This window comes from Phalacrocorax carbo, chromosome 3 (genome assembly GCF_963921805.1).
Source record: "Phalacrocorax carbo chromosome 3, bPhaCar2.1, whole genome shotgun sequence".
In the NCBI taxonomy this organism is placed as follows: Eukaryota; Metazoa; Chordata; class Aves; order Suliformes; family Phalacrocoracidae; genus Phalacrocorax; species Phalacrocorax carbo.
Window position 1 is genome coordinate 46,041,635 of NC_087515.1, and position 22,616 is coordinate 46,064,250.

Sequence of the window (22,616 nt, forward strand, 5' to 3'; positions counted from 1 at the left end):
TTATTCTATTTCAATTACTCTTATTTTTCTGATAAACACTTAATCAGACATCCTTATACCTCCTGTAAGTCCGTCAAAAAGGTGCTTTTTACTCCCTTCCTGACCCAGTACCTTGAGTCCATACACAAAAGACAACAGTAAACATACCACAGGCTATTCTTCCTCCAAATCCAGGTTCATTTGCAGCCTTGGTTTTGCTGTTACTGGGAAAGATCTTTCTGCAGAGCCTGAAGATTGGTAAGCATTAGCAACCTTACTGCAAAGCACTGTGAGAAACATCACATAAACAGGTTGAAATAAAAAGAAGAAAACATCTTCTAGCAGGCACGCAGAATCTTTTTGGTTTATAACAAAGGCAGTTGTTGTTTATAGCAGAAAGATGCCGTTCAGTTGACTGCGCCTTGCTGTAAACTACCGAGCTGCTAACTCTCATAAGGACCTGCATTACACTACCAACTCTAATGCTTATGGATTATGAGGATATCCACAGTGGTGAGTAGATGTCAGTAAGATTTTTTTTAAAAATTGTTTCACATAAAATGTCTGCGGACACACTGATTTTGAGTGAATGATGAAAGAACATTGCTTATAATTTTATTTTTAAAAGCATGAAATAAAGAGTTACATTTCCTTAGCGCATTAGCGTACAAGTTACAAAAGCAGCATTAAAAAGCACTGAGCAATTAAATTACCCCTATCTTAAAATAAGAAATAACTTGGGTATCGCTATACCTGAAAACCAGTCCTTGCACACAAACAAGGCCTGATTTTGAACCATGAACGCACGAAGGTGCATATACATGTGCATGAACTTTTCCCAATAGCAATGTTTGCACATCCAGGTGATGCCATATATAGACCCAATCTTCATTCTTCCAAAGACTGAATGCGTGATCGCTTGTATCCACAAGTCAGGTTAGAAATACTTGTTTGTATCAAAACTGCATGAGCACAAACTGCACTTATCTTGAAACCCCACGGAAAAGGTGGGTCTGAAATTATCAGCAACATTAAATCCCAGTTAAAGATTTATTTGAAAGAACCTCAATTCACCTTACCATTGTAAAGATCATGTGAACAAACCATGAACTGCCTAATACAGAGAGAGAAAGAATTAATTTTTACTAAAATAAACTCTGTGTTCAGAAACGAGCAAAACACTGAATAACTGCAGCTGCACACGGATCGCGAAAGTGATTCTAACTTTTGCTGTCATCAGCTGATATGACTTTTTAATAGTACTAAAAGCCATGTAGATCTAGAATTTTGTTTGGTAAACATAAGAGATTTTTTTTTATAAATACTACACTGGTTTGTACAGTATTTATGTCTAATTCCTAAAGACCTAAAATAATTGTCTTCATTAGAGCTCCAGATGACTAAAACACTTAACTAAATATATTTTCTTAAAAAGTTTTATCTAATTTTGACTTTGTATTTTTATTATTTTCAAATATTTTGAATTGCTTCCTACTTTTTGTGTATGCTTTCCAAACGCATATTTAGCTGCCCACCTACATGCCATCAAGGTAGTATTTCAGACTTCATGACTTCTTAAGCCTTCGCAGTTTTAACTTCCTGAGACCGTTTTCACCTTCTTTTTTTCTTTTTTGGGTAAGCTTCTCTGAAGACACACACTGCAGTTCTAAACAAGATGATGGCATCACAGGAAATTCTCCAGAGGTTGTGCTTGGCTCATTTTTCTTTGTCTGCTCTATATTATTCCTATTACAAAGAGGATGGGAGAGGTTTTTTCCCAAAGTGACTGACTCATCTTCAGATGTGGTCTTCATCAAGTCTTGTTTAGAGAACAACCTGGAATTAAGCAGGGTCTTCTCCAGGAATGGACCTAAATGGTCATCACAACACTTATTCATTTCTGTATTGCTAGGAGTTAAAGGCACCTCTTCAGAGAATACTTTTTGAAAATGCTCTAATTTTTCTTCTGAACCATAGGTCTTTTGTTGAGCCTGTGTTTTGGTCACTTCTTGACTTTGTTTTGGACCTAGCAGTGCTGACTTAGAGCTACAAGGTACGTTCTCGCTTATAAGACTTGACTTCAACCACTCTGCAGAGCAAGGTTTTTGCTGGCTGCTAACATCATCTGGCTGACTCTGATTAACATAAATTTCCAGCTCTAAAGCAGGAATCTCCAAGTTGCCCTCAGCTGTATTTATCCAGTCCTTTAGCAGTCCTGTACTGCTACATTTCACTTCAGATTGAGGACTGAGAGAAGCTTGACAGTCGTTCTTTCTGTTACCTGTCTGCAAGTCCACCGAGTCAAGATATACTTTCTTGGAGTCCTCGCTGATTTGAGGTTTGCTTGTGCTACTTTTTGTTTTTGTCATTTTCACACTGCAATAAAAAGGAATTATGGTTTTAAATTAAAAAATAATTTTGCTACCTCAATCTGCCCTTCTTACAAACTCTAAAACACCACTAGGGCAACCCTCTTTCTGAATGTGGAAAAAACCCCTTGTATATCATCTTGACAAGCAGTAATGTTTGTCGAGTGTGGATAATATCAAGTGTAATCCATCTGATTTTCCACTGCACTAGGGGAATCCTATTTATTAATGAGTAAGCCATGAAGGCGTTCATGTTCTATTCCAAGAGGCAGAACTGGATTCATTACAGATGTTAAAGGTCAAGATGGCGTAAGTATATTGAATTCCTTCCCAAACTGGCTAGATATTTCTTAAGTGCCTAAATAATTATAAACCATTCCCATATATTCACATGCATAAATGCATATCTAAAGAATAGAGGGGGCAGGCAGGGGGAGGCAGTGTGTGCATCTCTGTGAGAGTTTCTAATCTCTATTTTGCTCTATTTTAGAATGTTCCTCTGGAATTTTTCCCAGGACATTTCAAAGCATTACTTTAAAGTTAACCACTACTCATCTAGTATCAAGCTATTTCATCCGGGAAGGACTTAGGTAATGCAAGTAGATGATATTCTAAACAGAATTATACAGGAAAATGGGGTCACAAGAGACCTGATAGAGTGTCAGTACTCCTCAGCAGCGTGTCACCTACAACTCTAGGTTTCACATTGGCTGTAAGACAAACTTTATGCACAAGTATTGAAGTCACCTGTGTAAGATTTTGAGGCTAAAGATATTACTATAGATCGTCCCACACTGAGACTGCTTTCTGCTGCTCTGCTGATGCCGAGCAGTTCCCAGGTTGGCATATCTAACTCTTCAGAAAGAGACCTCTTCTGAAATAAGTACAGCTGGCATACCTCCAAACCTAATCTTCTTCTAAAGACAACGCAGATGAGACAACATGGGTTAAAAAAAGTTGCCAGGGTTCACAGCAAATCCCTGATTCCACAGTTGATTTGGGGCTACAGGCAGCTTGCACAATACCAGAATGGCATCCTGGTACAGCAGAGGATCAGTAAAATACGTTCAGCTGACCAACTAACCCTCCCCATCCCCTACACCAGGGATACTCTAACTATGACCAAAGATTGAAACAAATATCCTGGTACACTGCAGACTCTAAACATGAAAAAGAAAATACATCTGCAAAGTGTTTTCCACCAGATTCAAACATCTCATGTTTATTTTGGCTCAGAGCTTCATTCAAGGAAAAAACACCCTGTTTTGATTCTGCCTAGCACTACGTGAGATATCCACGTGGGTTGTAATAGCTTTCTTCATGCCATACAAAACAACAACGATCATTTTATGTGCTTATGCACACTAGAGTAGTAGTTGCTTAGTAATTTAAATCAATCTTTTGTAAAGGAGTTTACATTACTTCAAATTTTATTACATAGGCTAGATTCTATTTACCCAAATTTTATCAGATTATAAATATAACACCTTAGAAAGAAGAGTGACATACATTTCTTTCAAGATGTCTTGCTTTATTTGTTCATTCAGATTAATCTTAAGCTTCTTGTTCTCAGCAAATTTAGTAAAATATTCAGATGTCCCTTTGGAAAGTTCTTCTTTCTGCTCCAAAAGAAAACACAGGTTTAAAACGTGACACATCAAGCTATGATTATTCAACTTAAACCTCCATCTCTAATACTAGGACTTACAGATGTTCTTTATTATTTTGGTCTGAGCAGTCTAAGAGAAACAGAATTATTTTTAATCTTCTAATATTTGGGAGTCTAGTCAGTTCCCTCCCCTTTCAGACTCCCAGTGAACATATTTCATATACTAAAACATACCACAAACAAACAAGACTGCAACATAAAGGATGTAGCTTTGCAAACCGTCTGAGGAAACTGCTGGTAAATATTTGACATCGTTGTGGCTCAAACAGTGACAAATGCCAGGAACCTCTTGCAGACAGGAGCATGTTTGTCAGTTTCTTTTTCTGAAGAGACTGACTGGCACAATGGTCTATACACTTATTCTCAGAAGAATTCCCATAATTTTCCATACTTACAAAAAATATAGAGTATTATTTGCTCATTTAAGAAGGCAAGGGTTAAAACTTTTAATATTAACATTCAGATGTTCACAGCTTGTAGTTGATGACTACTACAGGACAACAGGGGAATTATTTTGGGTCTCAGCTAACAGCAGCACCATAGTTTTACATAATATGAGATTGGGATGAGAGGGAGGGAAGGAAAATGCCCTTTTCTTCAAGATGTGAGCATTTCCTTTCACAGTGAAACAATCTCAGTGAGAGAAGGGCCATTTGCTGGCTTCACTATTAACTACCACATACTTCAAAAAGTATCTCTGAGGCTATGGAGAGAAGAGGAAAAATATGGCAAAGGGAAGAAGAGAAGAGTCTTTGTCCATCTCCTTTTCTTTGACAGCATTTTCCTTCATCAGCCTGCATGACACAACTCCTGATCAGGGCTCACCAAGTGTAGGGAGGGCTTATTTATACCATTTATATACCATTATTATATACCATTTATATACCATTTATACCACGCTGGAGCCAGGCAGTACAAAAGAATGGAATAAAGTAGAGAAAGACTGCAGAGGCACACGGCCAAAGTGTGTACATGACCGCTGCCTGGAACACCCCTCAGGAACCTGTCACTTATAGGGGATTAAGCCCTGCCCATTTTTATTTTTATTTCTGTTTTAAAGAAGAGGGAATAGAACTTCACCGCTCCTTCCACCGCTCCAGCCACTGAAAACAACTTCCTGTTTTGTAAGCAGAAAGAGGGTAGTCAAGCAAAGAAATAAAACCACTTCAACAGTTTAAAAAACTACAGAGCCTTCCTTTCAGCGGCAAATTATGCAAACATTTTTGCATGTATTGATAAATGAAGTTCTGTCCACTAATACTGCAACACGTATTTACAGCAGGCAGAAAACACACAGGACAAACATGCAATATGATTTCAACCTCAGAAATCAAGCCTAACTAGTTTAATCTGAGGGATTAATTGCTGCTTCTATTCTGATAGAGGTATGGACTCCCCTAATTTGACTAAACACGCTTTCATATTTTGTAAACTATTAAAGAAGAGACTATTACAATACTCAAGAGCTTTCCTAATTTTAAGAGAAGGCACAGACTCCTAACTGCAAAGCCTGTGAAACTATTCTGATTTCCAGTAATATTCATACAACTCAGACTGAAGGATCTTGCACAATCATTCTGCATCAAAGGAGCTGGAGAGCACTCTTACTTCACCAGAGAACAGGAGCACAAGCAGAAGCATTTGAACTTTGCTTACTCTGCTTTGTGGTAAGGCTAATTCTATTAAATCTTCTTCAGCCCTCAGCTGAGGACATCAACGTGGCACAGGCGAACAGGATCACCAGCCCACTAAGGCAGTCCTTGTAGATGTGGTAAACGATGGGTGGAAAGTAGCACTTTGTACAAAAGCCAAAGGAGGACGGGGACAGTTCCTGTCCACACATACTACTATAGATAAGCAATAAACCTCAGCTCTAACTTGCATCCAATTATGAACAGTGTGTGATTGCTGCCTGGAATGTACCATCACGCCAGAGTGTGAACACCAGACCCTACAGAGAGGCAAAGATGACGAAGCCATGTCACTTGTGAGTTGAGTCAGACCAGAGTTAATGGTCCAGAGCTGAAGGGCTAACACATCTTCAACTGTTTATTTTGTTTTCAAGTAACTTATCACATAGTTACAGAAAAGGGTTAAGACATTAAAAAAATTAAAAATCAAAATGATTTATATGTGAAACGCTTCTGAACATGCCCTTTAAGTACAGTAGATTTTCCCCTCGGAACCACACCCTGTAAGTGCTGTATTTTGAGAGCTGAACAATTAACATAAGGCATATGAGTCAGTCTTTGAAAGACTCTGTGGGAACCAGAGAGCCTTTTGCTATTAGGAGTGATGTAAACTCCCGAAGGCTGGAATAAATCCACAATAGAAGGCAGAGAGAGTCATAAATAACAATGGGCATTCCATATACTACTAAGACAGCCATTACTGATGATACTTCCTTTATTTTCTTTATTAGATTTAATAATTTTAGTTAATTAAAAAAAACAAACACTGTCTGTTTTGAGAATACTGTTTATTTCCTATGGGAACTTCAGGACTTGCTAAAGAAAGAAAAAACCTAATCTGCTCTCATCCTGTCTAGTAATCCCAAATTCCTTTTAGGCAGTGAAATAATTAAAGAAAAATATTCTGGGCATAAAAAGGAGGACAGCAGAAACAGACACCATATAAACAATGACTCCATGACAGAGGAAAATGTCAAAGCACCGCCAGACTTGTGACTTGACTCTGAAAGAGCTGCAGGGAGTGGGATTGTTGCTAACAAATTAAAACCACATTTCTTGGCAAATTGTTAAAGACAGACATATTTACATTTGTATAGAGACTGGGTGGGCACAAAAGATTAAAATACTTCTTTAACTTGGCAGTTCAAGGGCTCTTTTAGAAATATGTGCTCTTAAAATCCTAGGGTAAGCTTGCTCCTTTTTGTCACTAAAACTAGGCAAAGAAGGGCCTGCAGAAATGAAGCTTACAAAGTCTTACGACCCTACCTGCTCATTACACTGGCTTCTCAAAACCTGATTGTAAGATCCTTAGTACTTATCCAAAAAGATGTCTGGGAAAAAAACTCCATTAAGACCTACAGAGAAACATGACTGTTAAGCACACAATGTACTTGCTTTAAGGCTTACCAAATTGAAAAGTCATTCTTTTACTATCTCAACTCAGAACGAAAAAGAAACCCTCGACAATGTAAAAGTGGTGACTGCCATCTGCAGCTCTCTCCAGGACAGCTGAATTCAGCAATACAGCATTAAATACCTGTAAAAAAAAAACTACTCATGGATGTGCACTTGCGAAGAATCCTTACACTCATTATCCTGAAGAAGAGCGAAAGGTTTGGCCTTTTCAGCCTGTCAATAATACTCATGCAAATATTAATTCTTTTTTCAGTCCAGGGTTTGGGATACTGAGCTGAAAGAAAAATTCCCAAAGTGAACAATGCTGCCACCCTTCCTGCCTCTAGTTTGGTTTCATACTTCCTAATTGTGTCTTACTATGCTCAGTATAACAGTTGCACATGCTTATGTACCAATAAAGTAACACTAGGGGATAATTAAATTTCATGTCTGGTTAACAAAAAAAAACCCAACCCACAATTAAAAACACACATTGTTTCTGAATTGCATTTATCAATGTGGCTCAACTTGCTCATCAAAAATACTTAATAGAAAACATCAATGGGTCCAATAAATCAAATTTAGTATCAGAGCAGCATATGGGAGGGGACTCTGAATATAATAATGTAGATGAAGCAATGAAATACAGTATTATCCCAGACACACACAAGTGCATAAATTTAAGATTAGTAAAACGAATCAGACAGAAACACTTATTTCAGGGAGCTTTATGTGGGCTTGCAATTGCATGATTTCTCTTAATGTCACTCTAAGCAGTACCATGAGCTCAACCATCTAAGACAACCTTGATGTTTCAGAACTGTTCTAATAGATGACTGGCAGATCAGAGAGGTCAGACAGGATTCTTTCCAATTCTTTCCAATCTGATAAACAGAAAAGGGCTCCTAAAGCAAGTGAGGAGGCTTGCCAGTGAAGGATCAATCAGATACTATAATCTGATAGAAAAAAAATCAACAGAGACAGGACTTTGGGTCATCTTCTGCCCTCTCCCATCCCACATGAAGGAAAAGCTTCCCACAATGTCACGATGCAAATTTTTCAGCATTTCCAATGTAGTGAAGCATCTGTACTAACAATTCTACTATGAACTCCTACCACATCATAAAACATTCATAGAAGTTTTCCAAGAACAGAAATGGATATTATTCTCAACCTTAAATAGGATTTCCTTGATTGGACTTGCAGAATATTGCTCTACATTTTGAAATGGACTGCCCTGCTCTCAATGTTTTTTATCGAAACTTTCTGACATAAAGCATCATTCCATGTTACACACGGGAGTACTGATTTTTCATTTGAAATAGGTGTTTTTAAGGAATGCTGGTGATTTTTAAAAATATATTATTTTCAAGATTGAAATTAGAGAAGCAACCAGAGAAAACTGCATCTCCCTAGTGAGGAGCAGAACTGTATTACCTACCTGTGGCCTAGTACAGAAAGCAAAATCTAGCTCCTGGATCAGTACAATCTTCATTACCTACTACTAAAATTCATTTTGATTTGACATCATGGATCTTAACTGTAAAGTTTTTGCTTGTTAAGAGTCCCTATGGTCTGTACTATTTAGTACAGAATTGGCCCAATCTGTCAGAAGCCCCTGTGATACACATCCCACTTTCTCAAAATACAAGGTGTGAACCCGGGTATCCCAATTGATACGTAATTCCTGGCAATTCCAAACTATCCAAAGGTCCCCAAAGCATTGTCAGATTAGCTTAAAGAATATGACTTCTATGAGGAAAATGCCTTCTTGCTTTTGAAGTCTTTTGTTTGGATTTTAATTGTATTTTACATATAGCAGAGTATTACATATACCAGAGTATTCTGAGTGTAGGAAATTCATAGTTCTCTAGATTTGCATTTGAATGCTTGCTGAATAATAAATAGAACAAATTCCTAATAGGCTGTAAATGGCATAAAACAAATAAAATGTGATACTTCAAAAAAACCCTGAAGTTGCAGGGGGCCTTTTTAAAAATTGATACACATCTGTAACACAGGCAGCAAGAACATACCTAACACTTTCTAAAGCCACAGAAGGTGCTCCTGAAACAAACTATTTATTTACATACTGAGAAGCATGAGATAAATGCTGTGTGTATTTGCTTGAAGGCAAAAAGCGTTAAAATTAATGTTAAGTAATTGAGCTATTAATCATTCTGATTTTGTATGCTGATGTTACAAGACACAGATTCTATCTTCAGAGAAAATGTCCACTGATAAGAAATGGAGGAAAAGGCAATAGCTTTTCAACAAAATAACTTCTTTCAATGACACTGAAGAAAAATTTAAAGCATATTAATGCTGATTTTTTTTTTTTTTTTAAGAAAACCAGTGTCTTAAAAGCATGCATCTTTCCCTATCAATTTTAAGGCTCTGTCCCCAGTAGTTACAAAAGAGAATGTGCATGCAAGATATACATAGTTTATATTTTGAAGACTTTTTTTATAAAATAAGAAAGTCGCAATTTTATGTGAAGCTCAACCCCTTTCCCCAACTTTACAAACCATGAGGGAAGGAATCTACTGCTCAATCGTCACATGAGTATCTAAAAAAGCAAGGCACTCCTGTCATCCTGTAGTACAGCTTTTAAGCCTGACATGAGGATCCTCTATCTGCCTACCAAATCTAAATGACTGTTGGAGTCAACCAGTACAGATGTCTAAACACCTACCAGTAATACTGAAGCGAACTTTGAATTTATCCTTCTAGATATAGCGTTGGTTAAATGACATAACAGAATATTACACGGAGTATGTGATGTATACAACGACATACTCCATATACTTAAAACTTCAATTCTTACAGAAAAAAAAATGGAAAAGAATACATCAATTTTAAATAACAACTGTTCTCTTTATACAATTACATTATCAACTGTAGGAGATCTTGGAAAGAATAATTAATACTCTGGTTATACAGAAGTAAAATATATAAAAGAGGCAGAACTGCACAGCCCAGGAGATAATTACAACTTGTTCAAAAATCCTTCCATGAACTTTATCATCATATATTTCAGTTTACTCTTCGGTCAAGTTATGAAATTCCTATTAGTCGTAACAGATTTCTGCTGAAGGCTGAAGTGCTGATTGCTCTTTAAAACCATTTAAAAAAAATTCCATCAACTATTCTTTGCCCAACAGGACTACAGAGAATTATTATCAAAAACTGAAGTAATTTAAACCTTTTTAAGTCCGACAGTCATCACAGATGCACAGCAGCTAAATAAAACCTTTAGCTCACTGTAGCTTTCAACATTATCACTGTCAGTCTTCCACCCTGAACCTCTGCTGGAGGTGCATGTCCTCTCAAAGTCTGCAGAGGGGAGAAAACATGATTCAGTGCAAGGTCCAGAATCTTAGCTCAAATCCACAGTAAGCACCAGCATAAGCTGTGACGGCAAGAGAGAGAGAGGAGAGAGGAAAACGAGGGAAGTGAAAGGATGATGACAGATGATAATATCTTAAATAACCACAAGGCTTTGACAAATGAGACCTTGTGAACGCTTCTAAGGAGTTACATTTAAATCAACTGAAGCACTCGCATAAGAAGCGGCTACTAAGATCAGTAAAAGATTACTCAATTTGTCCCTACTTTTTGAAGATTCCTTCATATGGAAATAATTTTGTGTGCTTAATCATCTATACTGCAGTTACAGGAACTTTTGTATTTCTGCTGTCCTTCACCTGGATTTTGCACAGTGAGAGGTACATTATCTTTTATTGAAGATGTATTCAATTTACTAATTGGCTTTAAGAAAATTTAAGTATTATTTTTTATTTCATTCCATATATGCTTTAATATTCTGCCTGCTTTTCAGATAAATAATGCTAGGAAGCGAAGATTTTCAAATCAGTTTCTTGCGGCAATATCTTGGTCTTCTTCCAGAGATCGTACAGTTAATTTACTCAGTGGTATGTATGAACACTGTAATTGTTCTTTTCAGTAAAAATACCACGCATTTATCAATAGATGTTTTTGTTTACAGTCCTAAAGCCCCTTTACCCACCTCTGTGAGGTTTCTCTGAAATTTTCACAGCCCTCTCCAGTCTTGACTAATTGAAATAATTGTGTCAGATTTCATTTCATCATTTGTCCACTTCTCTGGATCATTAATATAACAAACAGCAGACAGCCATTAGACTTTTGCCATGCAGAAAATAAATCAGTTTGTTGAGCTATAAGAAGAAACCAAGACAAGTTCAGACACATCTCACTGAGGCAATTCACGGCATTACTGCTCTCAGGTATCCTCCCTCCCCTTTTGCAGGAGGTTCCTACCCCCACTGCAGGGCTGGCAGAAGGGAGCACACACACCCACCCCAGCTGCTCCCACCTGCAATTCAATGCACTAGCTTAAAAACGAGGGAAGCTTGGTGTGCATGAATCCACAAGACTGATATGCAGCAAGATGAGATGTGGGCACACACCCCTTTTGGCAAACTCTGCTATAGGAGTGGTAATCTCCGAGGAGAAGAGGCAGATAGCTGGGACAAAAGGGAATATTGTAAAACTGCCATAGCTTTCTTCTTCACGACCAAGTCAAAGACGTTAGTATCATTACTTTGTGATGTAGTTTCTCAGAGAGAGCAGTCTTATGATTCAAGCTAATTTAAAGCTATCCTAACATTGAAAGGGAAGTCTTACTCTTACCCAACACACAGTCCTGCCAAGTCTCTGTATCAACACTAGCGTTTATGCAGCCACGCAGGGAGAGCCTGACTGAAGTGACCCAGCTGAAAGCTAACCATGCGAACAACAAAGACCCAAAACAAAACAAACATGTTTTCAGAGGGATCAATGAATTAACCTAGCTCCCCACACATGCCAGTACTGACAGACACAGAGAACAAGAATACATGGGTAAGAGAAGAGAAGACAGGAGGGACTGCATGTTTCAGTACCATCAGCCTTGCATCAGCTTCAGCAGAAAACAAAGGATGAGTAGGAAAGAGTGACAGATGCTTTAAGTGTTAAAAGTGAAAACTCACCAAAGAGGAAAAGCAATTCTTTACCTGCTCCACTATGTGGTATTTGGAAAGAGTTCATTAGTCTGCAGTTTCCCCTCTCTACCTTTTTTCAAAAAGTAGTGAACCCTGATCATACAGTTACTAAGCTACAGCTTAATATTTTCTTCTAGCTATATTTGCTATAATGACTGAAAAGAGTTAAGCATATTATCTGAAAATACATGAAAACTAGATTTTTATGAAATTTAAAAAAGGATAATGAAATAAAAAAACATCGATGAGACAAGTACTACAACAAATGTAACATTAATGTGTGTTTTGGATGTTGCTTCCAAAGCAGGGTACCCATCAGCTGATACCTAAAGGGATGGTCCCGCTCTCTTCATCAAATCCTGGCTGCATCCCCTGCAACATTTTTTGTGTCACAGTTGGCAACTGTGGGGTACAGGATGACTTGGTTTAGTGAACTGACGTGAAAGAAAACTAATCCTCCAATAAAAAACAGAGAAACTTCACAAATAAATCGTTTTCTGCTGGATCAAGTCAATGAACTAATTCATTCTCGACTGAAGAATCACTTAGTCCGTTGTAACCAGAAAGGAAAGGAGTATGTAGCTGGAACTAGAGGAGATATAGAATGACCTTTTCAGTAGTAGCCCACCATTACAGCAGTTTAACTGTGATATTATATATATAAGTACCCACAGTTCCATGCCACGTTTAGCACTTACACAGTATGAATTTTGCAACAGTATTTCACAGCATTTCCTTCTTCCCTGACCCAATCTGGTATCACTTAACAAAAAAAAGCCTTTATGTGGAATTTAGTTATCTTAAACACTTTAAATTCTTCTACTAATCTTTACAAATTGCTGCTATCTGAAAAAAGTTTTCACTCTACCTTCCAATAAACACACTATTCCAGCAGCATATACTCTAATGTTAAAATTCTCCTGTTAATTACAGCTAAGTGTACATGCTTTCCTGAAAGAACCAGGAGCCTCTTCCCAGCATAATAAAAATAAGCATGCTTTTATAAGTTTTAATAAAGAGAATTCTCTAATGTACCTGAAGTATATTACAATGACACAATTTATAAAATCAGACATGTATGAAGAAGATTAAATAGTTTACTTTAATTCTCCGTTGGGGATTTGGCACTTTTCTTCTCCTTATGTATCTATGCAAGTTTTTTTGTTTGGTTGGTTTTGTGGTTTTTTTAAGAGCAATATTCTGTTTGGAAAAGAATTTATATTTTTGTATAATGTTGTCTGTAACGTAACAAGGCTCAGTGGGAACTCCAAGATCTTTTTATTCAAGACAGGATCTCCTACTCCAACTTTCTTTTCCAATTTCACATGAACGGTATTTTCAAATTTCCACTGTAATATCACCATTAGCTTAACCTCCTTCATGCTTTCCCTACAACTGCTTCCTCTCAGAGATTCTAGTATAAAGCCGATGTGGTTATCAATGAACACTCCATTGTTAGCACATTTTCAAATGCTCACAAGCCTCCAAAAAGCCTTCCACCCATTTCCATTTCCACTGTTTCTTCAGATAGCCCATTTCCAATTTTCCATTTTACCTCGTTACATAATAATCATCATCAAGAAAATGTCATCACTGAGAAAGATGACTAATCTCTCCAGAGCTCTTACATATTTCCCTGGGTTTCCTCTTTTGCCATGTTCCCAAAACTGTCTTCTCTTTCAAGATAAAACTATTCAAGATTACAAGCGCAGGTTGGCAAAACAGAAAACAATGGGTTTATGTTTAAACTTAGCATTAATCAGCCAGGCTATTCTTCCATCTTTTCCTTGAGACATCCAATTTGCTTATGTATTCTCAGTAACTTGTTTGTTGTTTCTTTAATAGAGATTTCTCTCTTCCATAATGATAATTATTGGCTGCAGCCTGATTTTGAGGTGCAACCACAGAAACTCCTGTTTCTAACTAGGTTCTAGAAAACAGAAAATTACACATCAATAGATTTTCTTATATTTTATTTCAGCTCTACTCCTTAGAAGTACTCTCAAACAATTTGTTCATTTATGCTTAATTTGACAGAGACTACTTAATCCATCTTTTCCTTGATCTTACAAGATGCATCACAGAAGGCTTCAAATGACTTCCCTCAGCAACTGGTGCTAAGGTTTGTGCTTGTGAGTATCTCAAAAGCAATCTAATTATGGTCTTTCCTAACATGTAGGACATTAGGACTTCATTTTATATCTGGCTACATCCCTTGAAATTCCTGGTTTAAGCACAGTCTATTTCAGAGGCACAGAGAATAGCCTAAAAGGCAGTGAAAAGACTAAGAATAAAGAACTAAAGATAGCTGAAGAAAGCGAGAGTCGCAGCAAGTGAAAGAAATGTGTATCAGGCTGACATAGAACTGGTTCCAAGTAACAGGAAAGCAGGGCATTGAGCCTGACTTATCTTGACAGAGCTCAGGAATGAAAGCTTGACTCAAACCATAAACCAGCATAAAAGCAGTTTAAAAAAAATAATTGTTAAGTCCTGACTAAGTCAATCTCAGTGACATTCAGCAACACTGAAAAGTGACAAAGTCTCCATTAACATAGTCTCAACTACTTTTATAAAACACAGATAGGCCCTCAAAACCAAGAGTGTGAGCTGATTAAATGTTTAAAAGAACTTGCATGCAGCATTATGAAATTATTCAAACCCAAACAACATAGAGGAAAAACATATGCCTCATTTTTGGCCCATGACAGAATACACTGGAGTATATCAATGGAAAGGTCTTCTGGGTGGTCTTGTGTAGTCCAGAGTTCAGGCATGCTCACTGCAAAACTGCACAGGCAAAAGTACACACAGAGAGCGCAGATCCTTAGCCTTTAATTCTGAAGTCCCAAAAACATGAAATTGCCTCTCGGTGGCAATCAAGCACTCCCCAGTTTGGCAAAGTACTGAACTGGGGTATATGACAAATTCAGTATTAACATGCTGGAGAAATTTGAGAACAACACCACAGTCTGGAGTGAACCCTCTAAGTTAGAGTGGTAAGAATTAAAAAGACACTCCAAAACATTTGCTGAGGGTTTGTTCACATCTTTTTAGTTCTTCAAATCAGGCAAGATGGCTTAGGAATAACTTCAATCTTACTCTCTCCTACCAACATACCGTGCCAGCCGGTTCTATGCACATATACTGTATCTGTAATTAAAGCAAAATCCCAAGACTTTATTATTGCTTAGGTTATGATCCCACTAACAGTTTTATTGTTTCGAAACGTGTTTAAACTGTCTTTTCAAACAACATGGAGTCTCCATAGACCAGGATCAAATTTTGAAATAGTCAAGCTGAAGTCCATAACATTATAGTTTTCATTTGCTGCCTTCTTACTAGACAGAATCATGTGAAAGAAACTAAAGAAAACTTCTCATTTTTTATTTTATGGAAAGATTAAAAACACCAAATGGGGAAACTGAATATCTCACAAGAGATACCTAAGCAAAGAAAACAAAACAAAAAAAAACAAAAGACCCAAACCAGATAATTATTTCTCAATCGAAGTGCAGAGACAGGATTTTCTACTTGAAGTATCTATGTACCTTTCAAGACAATACCGAGAGAGTAGTAATTTTCAAAATAGCAAGTACTTCTAAAGTAGTTAGTTTTTTCTGAAAGAGAAAAAAACCATTTGCTTGATATTTTGACATTTAAGGATACTTACCAATCTAGGAATCAAGATAATTAAATCTGCATTTAGTATAATTAAAAAAACCCACTCTGCTTGATATTAAAAAAATACTAAGTTGCATGAGTAGAAGAAAAGCTTTTTCTTTACAAGGGTCAAATATACTTTAATACATTTAAGATAAACTAATAAAACATACATAGACCTCAGTGTGTAATTCTGATTCTTACTGTGAGCACAGAAGAGGCTGCCTGCCATAAAGCAAGCCATCTGGGTCAATGTGAGCACTCCTGAGACAATCAGCAGTTAACTGCAGCATAAAATTCATAAGCCTTTGACCCTGATAAAGCCTTCAGGATGAAATATTTAAGTAGAATTGTTTATAGTATTTAACTACACACCAGTGCCTTTTTCTCCATAAACGTTTGGGGATTTTTTTTTTCCCCACCAGGGCTAGCACCGATCCATTTGAGTTGTTTTGCAGAGCAAATGCTAAGAAAATATACAAGAAACCCATTGACATTAAAAACTGCCCCATAATCGTTTTGGAAAGTAAAATGTTACAAGGACAAAAAAATAAAGGGAAAAAAGATCCTTAAATCAAGGTGCTAAAATCATACCTAACTTTCTAAATACGTGGTCTTTTTCTCGGAGCCTTATATGGCTCAGAAAATGCTGAGCTCCCAAGAACTCCCATTTTTGCTGCTTCAGACTCACTTCAAGAAGTCCTTTTGAATACTTTGGCCCAACTGTCAATGTAACTCTCTGGTTCCAAGACGACAGTCACAAATATGTGAATAACTACATCTATATATAAACATTCATCTTACCACTATAAAATAAAGAAAGTTTATAGAGCGGTTTTGTACATACCAATACACCATTTTCACATGTCCAAGCACTTGGATCAGATTCAAGTTTACTGACACAAACTATAAGTCTGTCTGGAAACACACGTAGGCCTATACAAAAATAATTGAAAAGATTATTACAAAAGTTATAACCATATTCAAACCCACACATAATGACAACATATATACATGCTATTCTAGTAAACAAAATAAAGTATTTTTTAAATTGCGCACTAACTCACTTCATGCACTCCACTAGTTTCTTACTTACTCCTTTCAACACCTCATCCCTCCTTTTGCTTTGCTTTTTTAAACCATTCCCAAAAAATCAATAAGTCAGAGTAAGTTTTATTCCCAGGAGGATAGTCATGGCTGCAAATTAGTCCACCTGCACCCCTGGACAAATATACCAGACAGAACTGACAGACGAACCACTTAGCAATAATCTCTTTTGTGCTATTCTGGTGACGAGTCTTTTCATCACAAAAGCTGTAAATTATGTTTGTAATATAGCACAACATATTCAATCAGGACTTGGCATAAAAATTCAGCATAAGGCTAAGTGTTTCAAATTCTGACTACACTGATTTTTTTAACGTCATTAAACAAATTGGTTAACTACTACTAAATTACATATTTTACTCAAGTTCACATGGTTTGCTACGAAGACAATAACAAAAACCTATTTACAAATTATTAAAAATTGAAGGCTTCTCAGATTATAATAGACCAGACAAAGCTTTATTTAGTACCTATCAATCTCTGCTCTTTTCCTAGCATTGCTATTTTTTTATTTTACGTATCAGATTATTTCCAGATTACTGTCTTCATGTTTTCAGCTCAGATTTTTATGTTGTCGAGTTTTTGGGTTTTGAGGTTTTCTGGGCTTTGTTTTTTTGGGGGTTTTGTTTTGGTTTGGTTTTTTTGCTTGGTTTTAAAGAGTTACTAATTATTAAAGTTTGTTATACTTCAAAAATAAGCCATAACACCGTATTTTCTGGGACAAGAAAGAGACGAGGCATGCAGAAAAAACACGATGTTGACCTCATTGATTTTTTTGGTAGATTATCTCTTCAAAATGAACTGAGTATAGGCACAATGTGCACAATTTGTTACAAGGTACTGTTTCTTCACCAACAGCAGATCTATTAGCATCTGACAAACCCCTCTGAGTGTGTACCAGCAGTAACTTTTCTAGAGTCGTTACAATGAAAGATGGGGATGTTGAAACAGGTTACCTTGCAGCTGCCATTGGTTGAAAAAGCATACACAGAGCCCCCAGATGCATGTGTACTGGCACAACAACTTGTGAAGCTACAATAACTTGAAAATGAATATATGCTTTATAGAATCCTTTCAGAAATATCAACTCTGTTAGCAAAACTGTGTCCAAGGAAGTATTTGTGCTGTGCCTTACGTCCTGACTGTTCTTTCTCTGCTTGTATCCTCAAGACCTGAAAAGCCACCTGCAAAGGTCTAGTAGTCTTTCAAACTGTGGGCAGCCTATGGACGTCTTCCAAATAGGCTACAAAAGAAATGCTGGACAGCGGAGCAGGGACTGAATTTGTTATGTGAGGTTCCAATAAATAGCCTCTTAGGTAAGTTTACTCTAGATATTGAGTGAGCATCACTGATGAAAGTATGCAAGATTCTTCTTCTGTAAGGCTCAACATCTGTTTGTGAAGTACTAGATGTATCTTACAGAAAGGAAAAACATTGGTGCCAAATTATTTTTTTTTTAGGTTGTGTGCTTATTTTGCTATCTATTGGGAATCAAACCCAGCAAAATTAACTCCCTGTCTTGTTAGGAACTTCATGTGGAAGCAAAGTTTTGACTGCAGGCAGCATCAAAGCCTCTCTTTTTGGCAGCACTAGCAGAGCAAGTTCATTTCTGTTAGACATTTTTACTGTTATATTTTTATAAGAATCTCACTTGCTGGCTAACAAAATAAAAAGCATCTTTAGGTAATCATTGCACTTAAAGGTCCAAATTTAATACACAGAACCCAGTGTTGAGATACCAATGCAGAAAGTCTGTTCTAACTATTCTTCCAGGAGGCTGGGAGATTAAGTTCGATTAAATATTTAAAATCAACACTCCAATCTTTTCAAAGAAGATGGACTTAGAAAATACCTAGTTGCCATTTGAGTAGATATTTAAACATTTATGAATATAATGAATTCCTGTAAAAATAAGAAATCCTTAAAAATATCAGTTCAAGTGTTCAATATTTTTAAGGGCACCTAATCAATTCATTTTGCCTTTTTTTTAATACAAAGAGCTCAACAGACAGGGCAGTGATCATTATTGCTCCTTTTTATTGCTGTTGGCAGGATAAGATTGATATCACTTCCTTACAGAGCATCTTGACTTGAGAAGATCTTGAAAAAATATCTGGTCCAATGACATCACCTATGTAAAGGTTTTATAGCACTGAGGTGAATGAAAGCCTTTTCTTGCATACACTTGTATTGCACAGTTGATGTCACAAGACACTCCAGCAATAATGAAGTGATTCATACCGCAACGTTTGGTTGGTTTACTACCCTGTAGAGATTCAGTAAAATGCTGAGTCTCATCATACTTACAGAATTTGGTGTGGTATAGCTGATTACCCTGGAGCAAGGCATATACAAATTTAAAACTAAGTTTTAAAGAAAATCCATCATATGTTAAAAAACATTTCTCTATTTTTTTAGGAAACAACCTCTAGAAAAAAAAGCAGCAAAATCAAGCTCTGAAATAAATTCTGATTAAGTAGACCAAATCTGACAAAATATTAGTTCATGCTCCTTTTTTTTTCTCCCAGAAATGTAAAATTTTAAGTAACACTATAAGAAACTGATTTCTTACCATGATAACGTTTCCCTACAGCACAATAGAGGTTAACCCATCTCTTCATAAAGTAGGCAGTAATGTGAAAACTGTTGGCTGCAACATAAAACAAAGGGATCATAATAAGTGTAAGGGTATCTTGGGCATTCTGGTCTCAAAGCGTTGCACATCTGAAAAGGTATTGAGCAGAAGAAGCAGCAGCTCAAGTACATAAAAGAAAATAACTTTAAAGGAATATTTTTAAAAAGAAACTGCTCACACTGTAGCCTCAAGAAATTAGTATCTGAAACAGGAAAAATCTAAACAAATTACTAACCACCAAGTTCTGGTATCCAACCAAAGAAATAAATTTCATTAATTGATCAGAGATGTCATCTGCTTAATAGCCTGGTGTTATGGTCACTAGTCCAATAAGTGAGAGCCTTAATCACTATGATGTTTTCACAGATATTCTACAAGAACACTACAGATGACCATTTACTTCACTGCATTCTAAAGAAAGGTGACATACTCAAAACTGATAGAAAAAATGCTGGCTATAAAAACAAACAAACAAACGAACCATGAATTGTCCTAATTATCTACAGCTCCATTGAATTAAGTGAGAAATTAATACATTTAAACTCCTCAGTATCTACAAACAGACAGAGCTAGCCTGGCTGACCCAGCAGATACCTGTGATATACACAGAGGCTTCTTCAGTTTCTATTCCTGAGAATGACAGAAATCCTTGTGCACTGGGAACATTAGCAAAGGACGGAAAGGATTAAATTACAGCAAAGAGACTATGGCTAAGGAAATCAGATTTTACTTTTATTCTTCTTAAACTTGCAAATGATCCTGAGTAGATCAGTTAGGACTTGATCCATAAAGGTATTTAGCAACCTAACTCCCACTAACATTGAAAGAAGCTAGCATCTGTAACTCTTCCTCCACAGTCTCCCTGTGCACCTCACCAAAATCAATGTGCAAAAAAGAGGGTTAGTGGTATTTCCCCTATCTCTGATGGGTTTTGGAAGACTTACAACTGCTTCCAAGACAGTCAGGTATCCTAGATGTAATTACCACAGAAAAGTTAGAAAATTAAGTCCTACTCCTGTTCTTCTAATTAACCATTTAAAAAGAACTAATGAAAGCTTTTTTGTTCCAGTCCCAACCTCTACTGAGCAATTGCCAAGGCATGCTTTATTTCTATGTATAAGCCTCAAAAACACATGTCCTCTCCTTCACAGCCTACAGGTCTCCTACTTGTACAAGATCTCCTGAAGCTCACCATCAAGTGCTGTTCCGCATCATTAAGAACGGCAGTTATTGATCGCAATCAATCCCTTTGAAAATTATCAGCCATCTGTCTTCCCTCCCCTCAGGAAGATACCTAAAATTTTACTTCCCTTTAGAGATCAAGTCAAGATGTGACAAGTTGAACCATCCTTTAAAAATGATGAGCACTAGAGAAAAATTTGGATGTAATCCACTGGCTTTATTAACTGTATATTTACGAGCAGAATTAAAGAAAATTACTTTTAGCTATTTCCACTTTGGCATCCACAGCTCTTTAACATTGTTAGCAGGGTTAGCCAAATCAAAGAATTTGCCCTGTATACAAGTAAGTTATTAGTGTGATAATAGTATCTTCCACTGCAACTTCCATAACCCTGAAGAGTAACATTCCCAGAAGTACAAATTTGCAAACAGATCTTCAAACAGAGAGTAAATATTACGAGAGCCTTTCTACCTCCATTTGTCTGGGATATTCCAAGTGTATTTTTCTTGAGAGGAACTTGACATGAAAAAGTGTGAATCTTTTGCTTTTCACTGGGAAAAGCAGGATAGTTCATTCCTGAAATTCTTTTATGAATCAGTGACGTGTATATCTGTTTATTTTTCTTGCTATCCTGGTATTCTCTGAGAGGTTAAGTGTTTAATCATATTTGATTGACTAATGGCCTGAAGAAAGTTTCAAATTCCTCTTAAAGGCTCTTGATTCAGCTAGCTACTGTTCTCTGGAAGAGAACACCTACCTCAAATCTAACAAAATAAATAACTACCTAAGAGATCAAGACACATCTACACTATTTTTGCAACGTCAGCTCAAGTCTGCAAGTCTTTTAAAGCCTTCAGAGGGAGTTGCGCCTGAGCTAATAAGCTCAGCCCAGAGGGACTAACACTAGAAAATAATTTGGTTTCCATGACTATTTACTACTTGACTTTGCAAAAAAAAAAAAAAGCCTGAACAGATAATTTGCTGTTACTTATTGCTAACTGTGAGAAAATTAAGGTGTATTACTTTCAAAATATAGCTATCTTGAATGTATCACACAGCTACACTCATCAAATGGTTTGAAACACTCTTGTATGTGACATCTGATCTAATCCACAGTCAGCTGGAGTTTGCAAAACTTCCCTAGTTTTAAAGTTGCCAGAGTTACTGCAGAACTATAAAAACTGTGATATCCTCTTTCTGCTTCCTTCAAGAGAAATATATTATCCAATTAACCATTCTGCTTCATGAAATAAGAAACTAAAAAATAAGCCCCACAAGAAAACCTTCTTATCTGACAACAACATGCAACCTGCAGCTTTTTAAACTTTCTATACAGTTACTCAACGTGAGTCTAAGTCTGTTCTCAATTCCAGACTTGTCCACCATCAATGCTGTTTATATACTAGCATATACTAATGTTGGCTTTGGGCAAGCTGTTGATTATGCTTCAGGGAAGATGGCCAGTATATACTCAGCAAGGACCAAAAGCTGCTGTTCATGATTTCTGGAAGAAGGGGCCAACTGACATGTACCAAATGATCCATCACTAACTCCTTTTAAGCATACCATGTAAGTTTTAACCTCCAGCTACATACAGTGTTTTGCAGCCAGTAACAAAGTTCACAGGTCTTAGGCTCAGCAAACTCAATTGGCCCAATCTTCAATTTCCTCTTCATCATGGGACATAGACAAAGCTCTGTTTGTAGACTGCCAACACAGAAACAGAAGTAAAATTGTTGGTAGTGATTTGGAGCTTTGCTCTTCTTTCTTTAAAACTGTGCACCTAAATCATCAGATCCAGGTTCCAAAAACAAACAAGGGGAAAAAAAAACCCAAACCAACCCCAAATGCAACAGACCCTGAAACCCAAAATGTCACTGAATAGAAGTGGTTCTAGAAAAGCC

General features: G+C 36.8%; 1 protein-coding gene and 1 long non-coding RNA gene across 2 annotated transcripts in view; one reads left to right on the forward strand and one right to left on the reverse strand.

Annotated features, from left to right (window-relative positions):
• Positions 1-572: 572 nt before the first annotated feature.
• SLX4IP (SLX4 interacting protein) overlaps positions 573-22,616 on the reverse strand; it is a 78,445-nt gene continuing 56,401 nt past the window's right edge. The window contains 5 exon segments of the mRNA XM_064446780.1: positions 573-1,545; positions 1,548-2,355; positions 3,858-3,967; positions 16,635-16,723; positions 19,467-19,544. Of these exon segments, the coding sequence (XP_064302850.1) occupies positions 1,525-1,545; positions 1,548-2,355; positions 3,858-3,967; positions 16,635-16,723; positions 19,467-19,544 (1,106 nt within the window). The 3' untranslated portion in view covers positions 573-1,524.
• Positions 10,939-22,525, forward strand: LOC135312544 (uncharacterized). Its single transcript, XR_010372116.1, has 3 exons — positions 10,939-11,038; positions 14,165-14,259; positions 20,681-22,525. It is a non-coding gene; the product is annotated as an uncharacterized LOC135312544 (long non-coding RNA).